We start from the raw sequence: 19209 nt of genomic DNA on the forward strand, positions 1-19209 counted from the left end.
AGGCACTGGATGGGACTCCTGAAAAACAGCGCAGCCGGCATGCAGGGACTGGACCTGTCCCTTGCCAATGCCCAGTTTGGGGGTGTAGCATTGTACCTGCCTGATGTGCCAGGAGAGCAGGAGGTGGGGATGCATGAGTGAGGGGAGCCAGGGACAGGGGGTTCCTAGCACCAGGCAGGAGAGGATGCTGCAGCTGTCTGCATTGCCCAGACCCTGCTCTGCAGCCCCCCTGCAGTCAAAGCATTCAGAGCCCCCCGGGGGGATAAGCAGGGGCTGGAGCCAGGCCTGCACTCACTAATCATACTCTACCCCACAGAGACTTACAGCAGACTGCCCAAGCCCAGCTCCCACCTCAGTTTAGGACAAAGGTACCCACCGGCCAGGCAACCTGAGAGCCCCAAGGAGCCTCTGGCTGGGCCCCCTTGTAGCTTTGCAGCTCTGGGGACTGAGCAGAAGGATGTTTCTATCAAGGAGGAAACAGGTACAGAGCAAGGCTGGGATAGTTTATTTTGCCCAATTCTTATACATAAGCTGGGAAGGTCTCAGTTCCAGCCAGTTCCCACCTGCAGTTAGCAGTAACCAGACCGAATCCTGACTCTGCTGGCCAGAGCCCAAAGCAGGGCAAACACCCCGTGCCCCGAGCAGAAATGTTTCCTGTATAAGCCAGTGGGGCTGCCAGAGGCTCCCGGCTGCTCAGAGCAGGGACAGAAGAGCAGGAGGCAGGAGCAGCAGGACAACCCATGGCGCAGGAGAGGCATCTCCCCTGTTCTGGGCGTAGTACTTGGCTATGGCCACGTTGGGGTTCCCCTGGGCAGGGTCAAACCACATCTGGATGCAGCGCCCGCTGCCCCGGTGCTCCAGGGTGTATTTGTACGAGTTGGACCAGATCTTCTCACACAGGTCCGCTGGCCGGGGGAAGACGTACTTGAATGGCTGGCATGTGGAGCCGCGGGGGCACCGGTTGGTCCCTGGAAGGGGGAGGGAGAGAGGGCAGCAGTGAGCAAGCTGTGGCTTGACACCATCTATGATGCCTAACAGCCAGAGATGGGGAAGGTATCTGCCCATCCCAGGCTACTGGCTGATCTGGCAACGGCCCAGCTGGCTTGTGGGAGAAACCGTCCTTCCCTGTGAGGTGAAGTTCAAGCCATGTCACTCACCTCCTGGATTGATCCCTGACTGGCACCCTGATGGGCTGGAGAGACAGATGGAGGCTAGTAAGAATGGGGAACCCACTAGCCCAGCTGGGGTTTCCCACCCCCCACAGCTCTGCCAATGCACCTTGATCCTTCTAGGCCCTCCATCACCCCAGGGTCTGTTGTGCATTTATCCTCATGAACCCCCAAGGTAAGGCAGTGCTCTTCTCCACAGGTGGGAAACTGAGGCAGAGACTGAATTAAGGTCACACTATGGAAGAGCAGTGCTAGCCAATACAAGATCAACACTTCGCCTTCAGCCTTGGCGCTAGCTAAGAGCTTGTCAAAGGCAAAAGTCTGTCCAGTCTAGGTCCCAGTGCTGGGACCTTCATGAGCCAATGGTATAGAACACAGCATGCAACAGAGACACCAAGCAACAGTTACAAACTGGTGGGTTGGGTCTTAGCCATGTGTCACACACCCACCCTGCCCCCCCTTGGCAGGAGCAGGTAGGAATGGGTTTGTATTGCACCAGGGATCTTTAGGAGGGAACCACTAGGGTTATCTACTCTGACCCCCTGCCAAGGTGCAGGATTGGTTGCGACAATACATTTGGCCTGGTTTGCTTATTTGGCCTCCTGAACATTGAGAGAGCCAGGAGTGTGGTCAACAGCGGCCATCCCCTACAGTCAATAGCAGGGAATTGAAGCAGGTCTCAAGTCACAGGCTCCAAGCATTGGGTCATACTTCCTCTGTGCATCATCTGCCAGCCACTACTCCAGCCTCGGCTCTGAGCCCCATTCACTCCTCTGCCCACTGAAGGTACATGGGCATTCACAGCCCAGATCTTGGCATCCAGGTCTCCTGCCAGCTCCTTCTGCATGTCCCTGACTGGGGAGCCCCATTTTACACCCTCTGGCTCTGCCCCTAGGATTCCACAGCTGTTGCCTCCTCCAGGACCAGGACCCCAACCCCCTTTGGAGGCAGGGGATATGGGCAAGCAGAACCAGGTATGGCCACAACTCTGTAGAGGGGCACCACACGCCCAGTCACCATGGGGAGGAAGACCCCAGAGCCCCATGGCCACCTGCTGGGCAGTTCTGCTCACACAGGAGGCAGGTTTCCCGGCCCCTGCTCCAGCGTGGGCACCATCTCCACAGTTGAAGCTGCCCCAGGGTCACTGGACACCAAGTTCAGTCCAGGAGACCACCCTCCCTCCCAGTCCAAACCAAACCAGGGACTACAGCCTCAGCCCTCACTCCCAGGGTGCTCCTCTCGCAAGCCCCCCACCCAGGGTCTGGAGCTAGTCTGAGGGCTGCTGCCATCAAGGGGCAGGGAGAGGTGGGAACCCCTCCTCCATCTAAGACAGCCCCAAACCCATAAGCAAGGTGTGACCCTGCCCCACTCAGGGTACAGCAGTCCAGCTCCCCCAGCAGCAGGCAGAGTTTGTTCTCGGCTGCTCACTGACCCGAGGTCCAGTTCCAGCCCTTGTGCCAGTTCTCTTTGCAGGTGATTGCGTCCTTGCAGTCCTCCCACCACTGCTCACAGTCCTCCTTGCACAGCGGGACGTTGAGGATCCTCTCCCGGCGCCAGCTGGTATCCGCCTGCCAGGACACAGGCTTGTGAGCATCAGGGGGGCAGCTCTGGGCCCCCTGCAGGCAACATCAGTCACCCCAGGAAACAAGGGTGAGACATTCTCTCCCCCACCCCCGATCCAGCACCACTGAACAGAGCCAGTGTGCGTCCCAGCAGAACCAGGCCCAGTCCCCAGGGGAAGGGAGAGCCTCACAGCAGCCTCCCCGCACACCTGAACAGCAGCATCTACAGCTCAACCGCATCCCATGCAGGCCACCCAGGCGTCCAGGGAAGAGATCCTGGATTTATTGCAGAGCCCTGGCCAGGAGCAGCATCTGCCATCTTACCTGTTGCCTCCCCAGCAAACATGCTGCACGAACCCACCTCACCCCGGGACAGAGGCAGCGTCAGTCCCACCGAGAAACCCAGCCAAGCTGGGGGCATGCCGCAGAGCTGAGCATTGGTGCCAGGCTCTCTGGGGTCCTAGACAGCAGGGGGGATGGCAGGACCCACAGGGCACTGCCCAGGGAGGGAAGCTAAAGGAGCCGTTCAGTGCAGCCTCCCGACCTCGGGACGCTTTGAGGGGATTGTCCTGCCCACATGCAGTGGGCCCTGGCTGAACACGGGGACACCAGCTGACAGTGGAGAATGGAACCTGGGGCCTTCGGCACAGAAAGCACGAGCCCCCGACCGCTCAAGCTGGAGGAGCCACTCTGTGCGGTGCTAGTTCACGCCTCACTATTTGGACCTGCCACTAGAGGGAGCCGTGAGCACATGCACCAAGCCAGCCTGCTCTCCCGCCCGCAGCGCCCAGCCCAGCGCCCCCTGACCTGGTGGATCCAGGGCCCCAGGTTGGGCGAGCACTCGTACAGACATGTGTCCTGGATGAAGTGCTGCTTGCACTTGTCTGGCATCACCCCGCAGTGGGCCCAGTTGAAGCTGTACAGGTAGGACTGGTCCTGGTGAGCCCCCGTGCTGGTCTTGGCCGTGCAGCAGGCGTTGTCTTTCCACGGGGCGCACTGGGAACACAGCAAGGGATGGGTGTGCAGGGGATTCCGGCCGCTCGCCCCGGGGGGCAGACAGGATGCTGTGGATGCAGCAGCATCACCGGCCTCCAGTGGTGCACGGCAGGACTGCTCCTGCATCAGAGTACGGCTAGGGCCACGGCTAAGGACCGGGGACTGAAGGGCAGGGATGCTATTTTGCCGAGTGCTTGGAGATCTTTAAGACAAAATGCCATGAAGTGGGGAAGCTACAGACTGGGGCAGGAGGGGCAGCCGCTGAGCTGTTATATGGTGTTTTATTAGGGCCTCCAGATCTACCCCTATTGTGATCTCCTCTGCGGGGGGGGACGACGGGACGCTGGGTAAGTGGGGATGAGGGAAAAGGTGCAAAGAGGAGACCAACTGAATTTGTCCAAATGAAAAAAGCCTCCTAGTTACAAGGCACCACTTCAATGTGATCCTCGAGTTAAGGAATGTGGGACTAGAAATCTGAACTAACTTCGTTTGTTGGGAACATGTGTAACTGGTGAGTGAAATGGGATGGGCTGTTCTGCCCCTGCCCTCTTTCTTTTGGGGGGGGGGTAGGGAGGTTATAAAAAAAAAACACACAAAAACCAAATACCCCAGGACTTTGGGAGGAAGATCAAACTGACTGCTGGCTGGGAGATGGGGGAACAAAGGAGGGACATGGCTGCCTCCCCAACCTTCTCCTGCAATCCACTAGGACACCTTCCTTGTCCCAGTCCCCAGCAATCTTCTTACCAGCCTGGGCAAGGCAGCAAAACCACCTGACACCGCCACCTTCAGTGGTCAGGACTGAGCTGAAGCCATGAAGGTGATGAGAGACTTTGGTTCCTGCCATCACCAGCTCCACTCCCTAGTATGTCATATTCCTCCCCCACCTTCAGTCTGCTTTCCTCTCGCTCCCTCCCTTGTGCCTTCTGTTTAAGAGTCTGGCTTTTCCCCACCAAGCCTGTATCCTGCAGCACTCCTGGAGCCTGTGACCAGAAAGGCAGCACCCAATGCTGATGCAGATTTGCCAGGTTTTGGAGCAGTTTCTCCAACAGGGAGGTTGCACAGAGGATTGGCTGCATAGCTGATCTTCTCCGGTTTCTCTGCCCCTGTATGTGTTGGTCTGGTTTTGTCTTCTAGGAAGTGGGCTCAGACTTAACAGCTACAGATTTCTATTAGTGCAACAGTCTTGTGGGGGAAAAAAGGCATTATCTCCTAGCTGCCAGGTGGGGCAGGAGAGAGACAAGGGACACTGAGGGAGTGCAGGAGAGGGGTCGGGGCTAACACTTACCTCGGGTGGCTCCTGAAAGGGACCAGCAAACCCCTCTGGGAGCGGCTCCTAGGTGAGGGGGGGGCCCAGGGGGTCTCTGTGCACAGCTCCCAGCCAATGGGAGCTGTGGAGTCAGTGCTGAGGGCAGGGGCAACGCACAGAGACTGCCTCCCAAGGGGCTGCAGAGACAGGATGGCCGCTTCCAGGAGTGGCACAGAGCAAGGCCGGGCAGGAAGGCTGCCTTCACTCCACTGTGCTGTTGGGGGTCCCTGGGTCCTTTAAAGTCACCCATGACCCTGGACAATTGCCCCTATTCCCCAATCAGCAGGCCTGCCTAGGCTGCCTGCCTTTTACAAACTCTGCAGCGAAAGGGAACAGGAATAGGAACAAGGAGTGTTGTCAAAGTTACAGCCTAATTTGAAACACAGTATTGAGTGAGGTTTGCCACCTGTCCAGTTTTCACCCAGACGGGCCGGCTTTCGGCTTGTGTGTCAAATGGCACCCAGACAAGCCCTGATGTCTGGCGTTTTCTGACTTGGCAAAGGGGTGGGGGGGGGGAAGGGAGCATAGAGAAGGGGCAGGGCCTCAGTTACCAGACACTAGAAAGGTGGCAGCCCTCTTTCCTCTCCCATCTTTAGTAAAGAGAGATAGCTATTCATAAGTGTGGCTGTCGCCATGGTCCTAAGCAGGCTGAAGTCTTTGTACTCAGTACCCCAACCCATATATCAAGCAGTGAGCTATACAGTGACAGGGTCAGGTTAACACCTTCAACACTTGGATATGTCCCTGTTAACTTCACTAGAATAAACTGACCCAAGTTCGCCCACAGAATCAGTGGCAGAGCTGGGATTGCAAGGCAGGAGTCCTGGCTCCCCAGCCCTCTGCCTCCATCCAAGCCCTTCCCTAGGGCAACAGCAAGGGACAGGCCTCTTTAAAGGGACGAAGTAGCCCAGTCCGCATGGCTTGCGTGGCTGCTGCCAGAGAGCTGGGTCTCATTGCCAGCCCAAGGATGTTGGCACCACGGCCCTGCCTGCCACAGCCTCTTAGGGCTGAGAGAACACACACAATTCTTAGTGTGTCACGAACACCTCCAGCTCCCTGCACCACAGTCCTCCACAGCCCTGCCCCCCCCCCCCCCCCCCCCCGAGAGCCCAGCGTAAGGAACAAGCCTGCACTGGAAAGGACGGCAGGTCCAGGGGACCCAGTTACCCCTCACCTAGAGCTCCAAGTGGTCAGGGATGGGACTGATGTGTCAATAGAACAAGACCCTACCTGGCCATGCAGCGCCCCCTCCGGGCCTGGCTGGGTTTTGTGGTGCTTGGCATCCATGCACATATTCAGCACCGATTCCTTCGCAGCACTGGCCAGGCAGGCAGCCAACAGCCCCAGCACGGCCCACTGGGCTGCCATCTCCCTGGGACCAGAGCAAGGGGTGGGGGGGGTGGAAGAGAAGACACGTTAGTGCAGCTGTCCAGATGTGTCCTCTGGCTGCCTTCAGGAGAATGGGCGCCGCTTGGGTGCATGGCTCTGAGCGCCCAGAGGGGATCCCCAGGCAAGAGCATCTGTGCTGCCTGCTACGGAGACAGGTGCTCTGCAGAGACCCATGAGAGAGCGACCACAAAGCCTCCTGCTTCACTGGCAGCTTTTACCTCCCCCCCGCAAACATCCCATCTGGGCACATGGGTGGAGAGTTCTATGGGCCCAGGGTGCCTGGGCACCAGGAATATTCCCGGCCCAGGGCCTGACTCCAGCCATGTCTGAGGCCAGGTCTCTCCCTCAGTCCCACCTTCCACTCCGGGCGCTCCCCACCATGCATCCCCCGGGCGATTTCAAACAGCCTGGGGCCCCCACTCACCACCGGCAGCAGAGCCGAGCGGCTTCCTGCCTGCTCATGTCACGTGGCTGGGGTGGGCAGGCGGGCGAGGAGAAAGTCTGTCTACATGTGCTACTCCCACCCCAAGCGCGCTTGTGGTGAATAGGAAGCTGCGGGGGCAGTGCCTGGGGGCAGCAGCTTGTGGAGACCCCCCCAGCCTGCCCTGCCTAGGAGGCTCAGGTAACCACTGCACCCCCACACCCTCTCCCAGCCTCCAAACTCCCTCTACACCCCCACCCCTTGTCCTAGCCCAGAGCCTGCACCGCTCACCCCCTCTTACACCCCCACCCTCAAGCCTGCACCCAGCACAGAAACACCACCCCAGAGCCTGCACCCCAATCCCCTGCCCAGGGCCTGCACCCCAGACCTCCTCTCCCCACCCAAACTCCCTCCCAGAGTCTTAGGCAGTTCAGGGGGAACTCTGGGCTTTCTGGGCACTGCCAACATTTCTACAAACCTGCTGCTCCTGCAGGAGAGAGGGGGAGAGACCAACCACAAAGCCTCCTGCTCTACAGGAGCTTTTACCCTCCAAACATCCCACCTAAGGCCCAGTGGGGCAGGCACTTCTCCAAACCCTGCCCCCAGCTTGACTGCTTTGCCTTGCAAGGGGCTCAGAGCCAAGCCCCCCATGTCTCACCTCAGCATGTGCTGGTTTCCACCCTAGCTAGGAGCTCCCCTCTGCCCTACAGCCACCCGTAGGTGCCTGCAGGCCACTCCCTTTGTATTAGCCAATGATCCAGGACCAGACACTGGCTACTGGTTGCCTCATCTGAGCCTTATCCAGAGAGTCACAGCAATGACCACCGAGCTGGACCCTGGCCAGCCAACACCACTAGCCCCACAAGCAGGCTTCCAGGCATAAGCCATAGGATAAGATTAGACCTATTAGGTTGTATTTCTTCCCCCTTGTTCGCTCGGTGTTCTTCCAACAGAGAGGCAGAGGAAGCTAGCCCACGGCCCTGCAGCTTGCCCTGTCTGGTGACTTCCAGCCCCCTGGGACAGGGTGACCGGACTGGTCAGTTACACACTAGCACAACCTTGGGCTGCCAGGATCACAGGCTGCCAGAGCAGACTCCCAGCCCACCAACAGCTGGTCACAGGAGAGTTAATACAGTCAGAGTTATTGCTGTTCATGTCAGGTCCTATTGGACTCCCCAGCCCCTGACATGGGGCTTTTACAGGCCTTAGTCCATACAAGGCCTTGCACTAGCTTCCAATTTCTATTTGGGCATCACTTATCCTCCCACATCCCCTCTTGTGGGGTCTCCTCTCCCCCCACTCCATTGGGCCAAGTAGTTTCCTCTGCCATCTAGCATTATATCTGTGGTTTACTGGCTAAGGTTCCCCTATTGCAGCTTTTATAGCAGCCAATCGCCCCCAGAGCACCACCTGCCCACCCAGCCCAGGAACAAGGAGACACAGGTCACAGCCTAGTGATTTTTGGAAGCAATTCACCCCCCTCTAGAAGCAAACAGCAGTTACAAAACTCGTCACATTGACACCCAAACACTAGACCTGAGACACCACCAGCCCCCATCACAACAGAAAACCATGAACTGCTCCTACCTTGCTGGAAAAAAGCCCATCCCAGCTGCTTCAAGCAAGTGCTCACCACAGCAGCCAGGCCTCTGGAGTCAGCTTTAATAGCCAAGGCCTTTAACCACAGCTGCTAAGCCCTCCATGCAACCGGGTTAATGAGGCTTAATGGTCACCAGTGCTCGTTACCTGTCAAGTAGCAGTATTTGTAACAGCCAAAGAGCTCTGTGTGTTTGCTGGAGGGCAGCTGAGTCCCATGTTAAGAAGACAATCAAGGATTTGATCGCAAAGATCAGATGTCTGCCCAAGCCCTGGCCGAGGATGAGAACATCAGTCCCACCTGCGGGGCATTCTTTGGAGCAGACTTTTTTCTTTGCTCTGTAAATTGCCCCAGAGAAAGGAGCCAGAGAATGCCAAGATCAGCTGTCTAATCAGCTGGGGCCTCTATTCCAGCTTGTGTCCGCCATGAGCTGGGCAGCCCCAAAGGAGACCAGAGGGCCTTGCTCCGGAGTCGTGCCGGGCATCACAGTCCATGAGAGTTGCCGGTGCTCGGCACCGTTCACGTTCATTCCCCACATTTGTAGCCCCCGTGGCTGCATCTAAACTTCTATTTTTCTTCACCTCTCCCCCAGGGGCAGCTCCAAGGAGTCTGTGGCCTGATGTCTAGGTCTAGGTGACAAGGGGGTACAAGCTCATGTAGGCCAGGTCCATCAGATGTGTTTCAAGGCGGGGTGGTCTTGGGAAGGATGGGACTCAAGATAGGTGGGCCCAGATCCTCAGAGGGACGTAGGCATTGCAACATCTAACTTGTAGGTGCCTTGAAAGTCCCTGCTATCCGCACACCCTGTGTTAGACGTCGAGGCTAGGGGTTCTCACAACGCATTTTTTGGAGGCCTCAGAGTGTGGCCCCCATCTCTTGCTGGGGGCCGCTCTGAATACTGTCCTAAAATACTGAATTAACTTTAGGAGAAACAAGCAAATCTGCACGTATACATGTCCAAATCATTGTCATTTATTTATATAGGATTTATTTTTTGCAGACTCAATAATAAAAATAATGTACACTTGTCTCTATTCTTTACTGGCCCTAAGCAGACTAGACACACAAATCAGGCGCTTTGCACATTCTTGTCTTTTTTCTTGTTGTTTCTTTTGTTTTTTTGGCTTTTTTTGTTTGTTTGTTTGTTTGTTTGTTTGTTTTTAAGACTTGCTAGCTACTAAGTCTGCTGTGAAAAGTGATATTAGCAAACACGCAGGTGTCACTTTTCACAGCAGACTTACTCAGCCCCGGCAAACCTGGGGACAAATTAAGTCCTGGATGGGGAGGTGGGTAGGGAGGCAGAGGAGGCCAGGGGCGATTGGGGACTGGGGGAAGCAGCAGGAGCCAGGGGTAATGAGGGACGTGGGGAGCTTGGGGCCAGAGTGTGGCCGGGGAATGGAGCCCAAAGCCCCATGCCCAGGGGACAGGGCCCGGAAAAGGAGCCCGAAACCCCATGGTTGAAGCCCGGCCCCACCAGGTCCGGGAAGGTGGGGAACTCACACCAGCTGTCTGCTCCTCCAGCTTTTGTGTCTCCAGAGGGAGGCAGGGCCCACTCGCAGCTGGCGGCCCCGGGGGAGGGGCTGCTGCTTCCCCGCAAGAAAGCTACGGGTGGCCACATGCGGCCAGGGGTGGCTGCATTTGAGAAACGCTGGTCTAGACGCCCTGTGGAATGACTGGGGAGAGATGGGATCCACATAGGGTTGTCAACCCTCCGGGGTTGCCCTGGAGTTTGCAGGAATTAAAGATTAATCTGTCCTGGACGATTAGACCCTGGGATGAAACCTCCAGGAATATGACCAACCCAAACTGCCAACTCTGGATCCACAAAAGCCAGCGCGAGCCCAGGGGAGATTCCGAGGAGAAGGCTGTGTCCTCAGCCCTGCCCCTCGCATGGAGACAGGGGCTCACTCTGGGTCGGAGGGAGGTGTCGAGCTGGGCTCCGGATCCACAGCCAGGACCCCTCTCCTGGAGGGGAAGTGCTTAGCGCCACGCAAAACAGCCGGCAGGCGGAAGTAGCTGCCCGCCTGTGTGGATGCTCACCCCGGACCTGGGAAGCTGTGGTTTGATTCCCCCCTTGGTCTGCTGAGGAGAGAGGCCTTAACAAGGCATCTCCTCTCTCTCCAGAGCAGGGCCAAACCCCTGAGCTCTGGGCTAGTTGGAGGCAGGGCTCCTGGGATCTCTCCCGGTGAAGCTGTTCCACTTGGTATTCAGAAGTGACCCCACAGCCCAGTGGGGCGGGCACCCACTGGAGGGGTGGGAAACCCTGCTCTACTAATCGCTTTGCTGTAGCAGCAGAGAGGAGAACTGAACTGGGGGCTTTGCATCTGCTGGAGGGGGGGACATTAACCACAGGGCTGAACATTACCTGGGAAAACGCAGCCCCCAGCCTGGCTATCCTGTGTGAGGCTAGCTGCGCTCAGCGCATAGCTGGTGCCTCAGGCCAGGCGTGTCCCGGCATACCTCCCCCTGGGACTTAGGCATGAGATAGGGTGCCTGACAATGGGATTTAGGCACCTCAGTCCATTTGCAGAGCTGGGCCCTGGGCTCACTTCCTGAGGCATCCATTGACCTGTTGCATCACCTCTGCCAAAATGCTCAACCTCTCTGAGCTATATTCATCTGCTCTGTAGCTGGGGTGGGACAAACTGTTATTGATAGGGGTGTTATATTGCCTTGAGGGCCCAGCCGAGTTCAGGGCCTCATAATTCAAGGCCACAGTTAGAGACAGTCCCTGCTCCAAAGAGTTTACAGGCTAACTGGGGGGAAAGGGAAGACAGGAAACAGAGATGCCATCAGCTAGCAGACCCAGGACTAGAACCCAGGTCTCCTTAATGCTACGCCAGTCTCTCTCTAAGCTGCTCTTTGGATGTTGCTTTGAACCCTTTGGAAGAGCTGACTTGGCACAATGGGGAATATGTGAGGTAGCAAGGGCTAGTGGTTAGAGCCAGATAAGCCGGCTACTCACCTTTGAGCACTGGGAGAGAAAACTCCACCTAAGCACAAATTGTTCCAGTTCTCTTCCCTCTGCAGAGGTGTTACCACAGACCCGATCAAACTGACAGGAGTCATTCACTTGAGTAACCTTCAGGGTAATCTCAATGGGATCCTGAGCCCTGCAGCTGGTCAGGGGTACGTGCCCTGGTGGAGCCGGCTGTGGGGGTTCTGCACCCCCAGATCCAGCCAGCATAGCAAGCCTGTCACACTGCTCCCCCTTTTGAAAAAGACCCATCCTCTTGTGTATGTATCAAACCAAATAAAACTCCGCAAACACAATCTTCATGCCAGGCTGGTGTCCCGGGACTTCAACTGCTCCCTTTGGAAAGGAAGTGTCACTAGCAATAAGCAGGGGTGCCACAATCGGATTGGGAGTGTGTGGGCCCCTGGCTTGGGCCTCTGGTGATAGCTTGGCCATCACGTGGTTCCTCCCTTTTACTATCCCCTCTTCTCCAGAACCAGGAGAAAGGGCCCATAATTGAGTCCACGCTTTCAGATTCGAGGTTGCGGTGCTAAATTCACTACCCAGACCAGTCCAGCTTCCATTGTGCAGTTCCAAGAATGCATGGCACCAACAAGTCACGCTTCCCCAACGCCCCATCAAATGGCTCCGTAGCGCTCTCTCGTCTGTCATTGTTTGCTACGCCTGTAACCTGGGCTGGAATAACCCCTTCAACTGTGAGCTGAAGGGGCAATGTCTCCGCCAAAGTTACCCTACATACACCAGTGGCATCATTCCAGCAAATTACAAGGCTGCATTTTCCAATTATAGGGCATGTTTTATCCCCATGTTAAGGGGGATCAGAAAATCAGTCCCATAAGTCCACCCCTGATCAGAGTCCCATCCCACAGTAAAATCCCAGACTAATTTAAAGTTGTCAATTTCTATAGATTTCCTTTTACAAAAGCCATGTTGGCTTTTCCCCAACATATTGTGTTAACCTCTATTGACCCCTCAGATTTGTCACTTAAAAAGAATGGCTCAGGTGTGGGAATCTCCCTCACATCCTCTACAGTGAAGACCGATGCAAAGAATTCATTTAGCTACTCTGTAACGGCCTTGTCTTCCTTGACTGCTCCCTTAGCACCTCAGTCGTCCAGTGGCCCCACTCACTGTTTGGCAGGCTTCCTGCTTCTGATGTGCTTAAAAAATATTTGCTGATAGTTTTGGGGTCTTTTGCTAGTTGCTCTTCAGATTCTTTTTTGGCCTGGCTAACTATACTTTTACACTTGACTTGCCGGAGTTTATGCTCCTCTCTATTTTCCTCAGTAGGATTTTGCTTCCAATTATTAAAAGAGGTCTTTTTTTCTCTAGCCACCTCTTTTACTCTGCTTTTTAGCCCTGGTGGCATATTTTGGTCCTCTTACTGTTTTTTTGATTTGGGGTATACATAGAGTTTGACCTTCTGTTAAGGTGTTTTTAAATAGTGTTCATGCAGCTTGCAGGCATTTCACTCTTTGCGACTACTCTTTTCATTTTCCATTTAACTAGTGTCCTCATTTTTGCATAGTTCCCCTTTTTCTGAAGTTAAATGCTACCGTGGTGGGTTTCTTTGGTATTTCCCCCCCTACAAGGATGTTAAATTTAATTACATTGTGGTGGCTATTACTGACTGACTCAGGTATATCCACTTTTTGGACCAGATCCTGTTCTCCACTTGGGACTAAATCAAGAATTGCCTCTCCCCTTCTGGGTTCCAGGACTAGCTACTCCAAAAAGCAGTCGTTAAGTGTCTAGAAATGTTATCTCTGCATCCTGTCCTGAGGTGACATGTACCCAGTCAATATGGGGATAGTTGAAATCCCCCATTATTACTGAGTTTTCTATTTTTGTAGCCTCTCTGATCTCCATGAGCATTTCACAGTCCCCATCACCATCCTGGTCAGTCGTATATTCCAACTGCTATCCTATTATTATCCAAGCATGGAATTTCTATCCATAGAGATTCTCCAGTGCAGTTTGATTCATTTAAGATTTTGACTATATTTGACTCTCTGATTTCTTTCACGTATAGTGACACTCCCCCGCCAGCACAACCTGCTCTGTCATTCCTCTATGTTTTGTACCCTGGTATTGCCATGTCCCATTGATTGTCATTATTCTACTAAGTTTCTGTGATGCCTATTGTGATGCTGGCAGACCAGGTGGCAGCTCATGCCAAGGCCCCTAGGCCTCACTGACGGCTGACATATGCACAGCTGGAAACGCGTCCAGCTCACCTGTGTGTTGGCAGTGTTGAAGCAGACGTTAGGTTGCTAAGGCTGTGTTTAGCCTTGATGAAAAGCTTGGAGGACGCTGCCTGCATTGATCTCACGTATCACATCTGCAGCCCAGGGTGGAAAGTGACATTGAGTGTTTGTGTAACTCACCAAGCGGGAAAGAAGCGTTGATTAATGGAGGGTGTGGGTCCCCTGCACAAGGCTCACTGAAACCAAGCGAGCCATTGTGAAACATCAAAGGACAAAGACTTTGTTGATTTCCCTCCCCCAGCCCCCAAAGAGGAGACGGGCGCCAACCCTTGTCCAATCAGTTTGAACTCTGAGAGAAGGGAATAAAACTCCCTGACCAGAAGGATCTGTATTCCCGTGCTGTTGTGTAACACCGACAGACCCCGGGTCGTCGGGGAGGGGGGCGGGATTGAACCTGGGACCTTTGGAGCTAAATGCATGAGCCTCGTCTGCATGAATTAAAAGCCATATGGCCCTTAGCTAAGGCTGTAGAGCAGACTCATTAATCTCTCTCTAAGGGGTCTCGGTGCCACTAGATGGGACAGAGCACCGCACCCAGGTGGTGTGTGGGTTTCACTTGGACTTCAGGGAGAGGGCAAGACTTCTAGGCATAAGCAAGCACCCCTGACTGTTCACCTTGGTTTAGCCCCAAGGGCCTATAGACCTGGCTTCTTATAGACACTTCTATTACCTTGCGGAACCTAAGACTGTAACTCACTGGTGTGTCTCTGTTACCTGCTTTAACCTGGTACATAACTCGCTCACCTCCTTTTCCTAGTTAACAAATCTTTAGTTAGTCTGCTATAGGATTGGCTAGAAGTGGTGTCTTTGGGGAGAGATCTAGGGTACAACTGACCTGGGGTAAGTGACTGGGCCTTTGGGACTGGGAGTAAGGTGAAGTGAGCTGTAGCTCACGAAAGCTGATGCTCAAATAAATTGGTTAGTCTCTAAGGTGCCACAAGGCCTCCTTTTCTTTTTGTGAACTTTAGTGTGATTTGTGATGTGAGGGACCGTCTACCACAAAGGCAGGCTCGCCTGGGTGGCAAGCAGAGGCGGATTGAAATTTATTGGAGCCCTGGGCACAAAGAACATTTGGGCCCCTCGCATCCCGCCCCCTGCCCTGGGGCCCCGCCCCCTGCCCCTCCCCTTCCCCCAAGACCCCGCCCCCTGGCCTGGCCAGAAGCCGGGCTGCGGTAAAAGCTGCCCTCAGTTGCTGTGGGGAGCCCTGGACCCTCCACCTGCCCTGGGGGGCACACTCCGTGGGGCAGGGACATGGGCCAGGGGCTGCTCTTAGGCACCCTGGCCCCCCTGCCCAGGACAGGTGGAGGGAGGGCCCGTGGCTCCCCAGAGCTGCTCGGGCTCCCTGAGCGGCTCTTAGCACAGCCTAGGACAGTGGTTCCCTAAACTGTGGGGTGCACCGCCGTAGGGGGGCACAGAAGAACGCTCGAGGGGGGACGCGGTGGGGATCGGGTCAGCCCACGGCCTGGGGGCTGGTCAGGGAGTGCCACCCGCCCCGTGCTGCCCCCAGCTCTGCTCCATCCCCACCCCAGCCCTGCTCCGCTCCTGGCCGGGGCCACAGCCACACCTCTGGCCCCGCTCCCGACCGCGGCTCCCGGCTCCTGGCCCCTGCTCCCCGGGCAGTGTGGATCGGGTAAGGGGGGCTGGGACCAAAAAAGTTTGGGGACCCCGGCCTAGGGTGACCATACGTCCCGTTTTGGCCTCGGACATCCCAACTTTTTTGGCATTTGTCCTGTTTGTCTTGCAGCTGACCCCCACCGGCCCAGTGAGCAAACGGGACAAACGCCCACTTTTGCCAAAAAGGGGCTTGGGGGGCAGGGTGAATGGCGGGGCTTGGGCCAGCCCTGCATGGCGGAGGTGGGGGCTTGGGTAAGTCGTTCGGGCCAGCTCCGCGTGGGGCAAGGGAGAGGCTCGGGCCAGCTCCGCGCAGCGGGAGGGGAGAGAGACTTGAACCAGCTCCACGCGGGGGGGCGGGGGGGGTGGGGGGCAGGGGGAAGGGAGATGCGGCTCAGGCCATCTCTGAGCATGGGTGCCAGGGGGAAGGGAGAGGGGGCTCGGGCCAGCTCTGCACAGGGGAGGGCCGGGGAAGGGAGAGGGGGCTCGGGCCAGCTCCATGTCAGTGCCAGGTGGAAGGGAGAGGGGGCTTGGGCCAGCTCCGTGTGTGGGGGGGCCGGGGGGAAAGGAGAGGGGGCTGGACCAGCTCCACTCGGAAGAGGGCAGGGGGAAGGGAGAGGGGAGTCGGGCCAGCTCTGTATGGGGGGGCCAAGGGGAAGAGAGGTTGGCTCGGGCCAGCTCTGTGCATGGAGGGGCAGGGGAAAGGGATAGGGGCCTCGGGCCGGCTGTACATGGGGCTCGGGCAAGCAGCTCGCCTATCTCTGCATGGCAGAGGACAAGGGGATGCACTTTCCCTACCACAGCTGTGTCCTCCAGCCAGACTGTGGCTGGGGCGTCAAGGGGAAGAGGAGGAGCAGGGCAGAGAAGTAGGGCCGAGGGGCGGGGGTGGGGGACCGGAGGAGCAGGGGATGGAGCCAGAATGCCATCACCTGCAGGGGCCCCCAAATAGGCCGGGGCCCCTGGGCACGGGCCCCATTGACCCATGTGTTAATCCGCCACTGATCATGACCGATGCAGCCACAGGGGCTTTTCTGCAGTGATGGGGGGTGGCGGTTGCCAGGAGCGGTTAAGTCCTGCCCGCCTCTGGAGACACAAAGCTGGGGCAGCAGGCAGCTGGTGTGAGTTTCTCCTGAGGTATATTCAGTATTTTAGGACAGTATTCAGAGCGACCCCCAGCAACAGATGGTGGCCGCACTCTGAGGCCTCCAAAAAATGTTGTGAGAACCCCTAGCCTCGACGTCTAACACAGGGTGTGCGGATAGCAGGGACTTTCAAGGCACCTACAAGTTAGATGTTGCAATGCCTAAGTCCCTCTGAGTTCCGGGCCCACCTATCTTGAGTCCCATCCTTCCCAAGACCACCCCACCTTGAAACACATCTGATGGACCTGGCCTACATGAGCTTGTACCCCCTTGTCACCTAGACCTAGACATCAGGCCACAGACTCCTTGGAGCTGCCCCTGGGGGAGAGGTGAAGAAAAATAGAAATTTAGATGCAGCCACGGGGGCTACAAATGTGGGGAATGAACATGAACGATGCCGAGCACCGGCAACTCTCATGGACTGTGACGCCCGGCACGGCTCCGGAGCAAGGCCCTCTGGTCTCCTTTGGGGCTGCCCAGCTCATGGCGGACACAAGCTGGAATAGAGGCCCCAGCTGATTAGACAGCTGATCTTGGCATTCTCTGGCTCCTTTCTCTGGGGCAATTTACAGAGCAAAGAAAAAAGTCTGCTCCAAAGAATGCCCAGCAGGTGGGACTGATGTTCTCATCCTTGGCCAGGGCTTGGGCAGACATCTGATCTTTGCGATCAAATCCTTGATTGTCTTCTTAACATGGGACTCAGCTGCCCTCCAGCAAACACACAGAGCTCTTTGGCTGTTAACGAAAACTGCTACTTGACAGGTAACGAGCACTGGTGACCATTAAGCCTCATTAACCCGGTTGGGTGGAGGGGTTAGCAGCTGTGGTTGAAGGCCTTGGCTATTAAAGCTGACTCCAGAGGCCTGGCTGCTGTGGTGAGCACTTGCTTGAAGCAGCTGGGATGGGCTTTTTTCCAGCAAGGTAGGAGCAGTTCATGGTTTTCTGTTGTGATGGGGGCTGGTGGGTGTCTCAGGTCTAGTGTTTGGGTGTCAATGTGACGAGTTTTGTAACTGCTGTTTGCTTCTAGAGGGGGGTGAATTGCTTCCGAAAAACACTAGGCTGTGACCTGTGTCCCCTTGTTCCTGGGCTGGGTGGGCAGGTGGCGCTCTGGGGGTGATTGGCTGCTATAAAAGCTGCAATAGGGGAACCTTAGCCAGTAAAGCACAGATTCAATACTAGATGGCAGAGGAAACCACTTGGCCCAATGGAGTGGGGGGAGAGGAGACCCCACAAGAGGGGATGTGGGAGGATAAGTGATGCCCAAATAGAAATTGGAAGCTAGCGCAAGGCCTTGTATGGACTAAGGGCTGTAAAAGCCCCAAGTCAGGGGCTGGAGAGTCCAATAGGACCTGAAATGAACAGCAATAACTCTGACTGTTAAGTGTCCCGTGACTAGCTGTTGATGGGCTGGGAGTCTGCTCTGTGAGCCTGGCAGCCCAAGGCTGTGCTAGTGTGTAATTGACCGGTCTGGTCACCCTGTCCCAGGGGGCTGGAAGTCACCAGACAGGGCAAGCTGCAGGGCTGTGGGCTAGCTTCCTCTGCCTCTCTGTTGGAAGAACACCGAGCAAACAAGGGGGAAGAAATGCAACCTAATAGGTCTAATTTTATCCTATGGCTCATGCCTGGAAGCCTGCTTGTGGGGCTAGTGGTGTTGGCTGGCCAGGGTCCAGCTCGGTGGTCATTGCTGTGACTCTCTGGATAAGGCTCGGATGAGGCAACCAGTAGCCAGTGTCTAGTTCTGGATCATTGGCTAATACAAAGGGAGTGGCCTGAATGCACCCATGGGTGGCTGTAGGGCGGAGGGGAGCTCCTAGCTAGGGTGGAAACCAGCACCTGCTGAGCAGAGACATGGGGAGCTCGGCTCCGAGCCCCTTGCAAGGCAAAGCAGTCAAGCTGGGGGCAGGGTTTGGAGAAGTGCCTGCCCCACTGGGCCTTAGGTGGGATGTTTGGAGGGTAAAAGCTCCTGTAGAGGAGGAGGCTTTGTGGTTTTTCTCTCCTGCAGGGGCAGCAGGTTTGTAGAAATGTTGGTAGTGCCCAGAGCTCCCCTGACCTGCCTAAGGCTCTGGGAGGGAGTTTAGGTGGGGAGAGGAGGTCTGGGGTGCAGGCCCTGGGCTGGGGTAGGGGATTGGGGTGCAGGCTCTAGGGTGGCATTTGTGTGCTGGGTGCAGGTTCCAGGTTGGGGCAGAGGGTGGGGGTGCAGGCTCTGGCCTGGGACAAGGTGTGGGGGTGTAGACAGAGTTTGGGGCGTGGGAGAGGGTATGGGGGTGCAGTGCTTACCTGAGCCTCCTAGGCTGGGGGGTGCCCACAAGCTGCTGCCCCCGCAGCTTCCTATTGGCCACAGGCGTGCTTGGGGTGAGAGCAGCACGTGTAGACAGACTTTCTCCTCACCCACCCCAGCCAGCAGACACATGGCATGAGCAGGCAGGAAGCCTCTCGGCTGCGCTGCCGGTGGTGAGTGGGGGCCCCAGGCTGTTTGAAATCGCCCAGGGGATGCGTGGTGGGGGCGCGCCCAGGGCAGAAGGTGGGACTGAGGGAGAGACCCCACCTTAGACATATTCCTGGGCCCAGAGAACTCTCTGCCCACATGCCTGGGTGGGATGTTTGGGGGGGATTAAAGCTGCCAGTGAAGCAGGAGGCTTTGTGGTCGCTCTCTCATGGGTCTCTGCAGAGCACCTGTCTCCGTAGCAGGCAGCACAGATGCTCTTGCCTGGGGATCCCCTCTGGGCGCTCAGAGCCATGCACCTGAGTGGCGCCCATTCTCATCTGGAC

General features: G+C 56.4%; 2 protein-coding genes across 7 annotated transcripts in view; one reads left to right on the forward strand and one right to left on the reverse strand.

The window, feature by feature from the left end:
- The window catches only part of LOC102929386 (folate receptor gamma), a 40757-nt gene that overhangs the window by 15038 nt on the left and 6510 nt on the right, over positions 1–19209 (forward strand). Inside the window, exon 1 of one of the 4 annotated variants that reach the window (XM_037913714.2) lies at positions 17156–17361. The exons of the other annotated variants lie outside the window; for them this stretch is intronic. Within the exon in view, the coding sequence (XP_037769642.2) occupies positions 17342–17361 (20 nt within the window). The 5' untranslated portion in view covers positions 17156–17341. Of the gene's footprint in view, positions 1–17155; positions 17362–19209 lie in introns of those variants that run through there. 4 annotated transcript variants of the gene reach the window in all.
- LOC119567468 (folate receptor gamma-like) lies at positions 491–8578 on the reverse strand. Of its 3 annotated transcripts, none has more exons than XM_043527042.1 (5): positions 8434–8578; positions 6267–6408; positions 3539–3727; positions 2602–2737; positions 491–968 (listed from the first exon to the last, which is right to left on the reverse strand). In XM_043527042.1, the coding sequence occupies exons 1-5, from the start codon at positions 8451–8453 to the stop codon at positions 694–696; spliced, it is 762 nt and encodes a 253-aa protein (XP_043382977.1). In that variant the 5' UTR covers positions 8454–8578; the 3' UTR covers positions 491–693. The 3 variants fall into 3 exon arrangements, with proteins under 3 accessions (XP_043382977.1, XP_037769338.1, XP_037769396.1); XM_037913410.2 differs by lacking the exon at positions 8434–8578 and adding an exon at positions 6850–6929; XM_037913468.2 differs by lacking the exon at positions 8434–8578 and adding an exon at positions 6781–6842.

This window comes from Chelonia mydas, chromosome 1 (genome assembly GCF_015237465.2).
Source record: "Chelonia mydas isolate rCheMyd1 chromosome 1, rCheMyd1.pri.v2, whole genome shotgun sequence".
Lineage (NCBI taxonomy): Eukaryota > Metazoa > Chordata > Testudines > Cheloniidae > Chelonia > Chelonia mydas.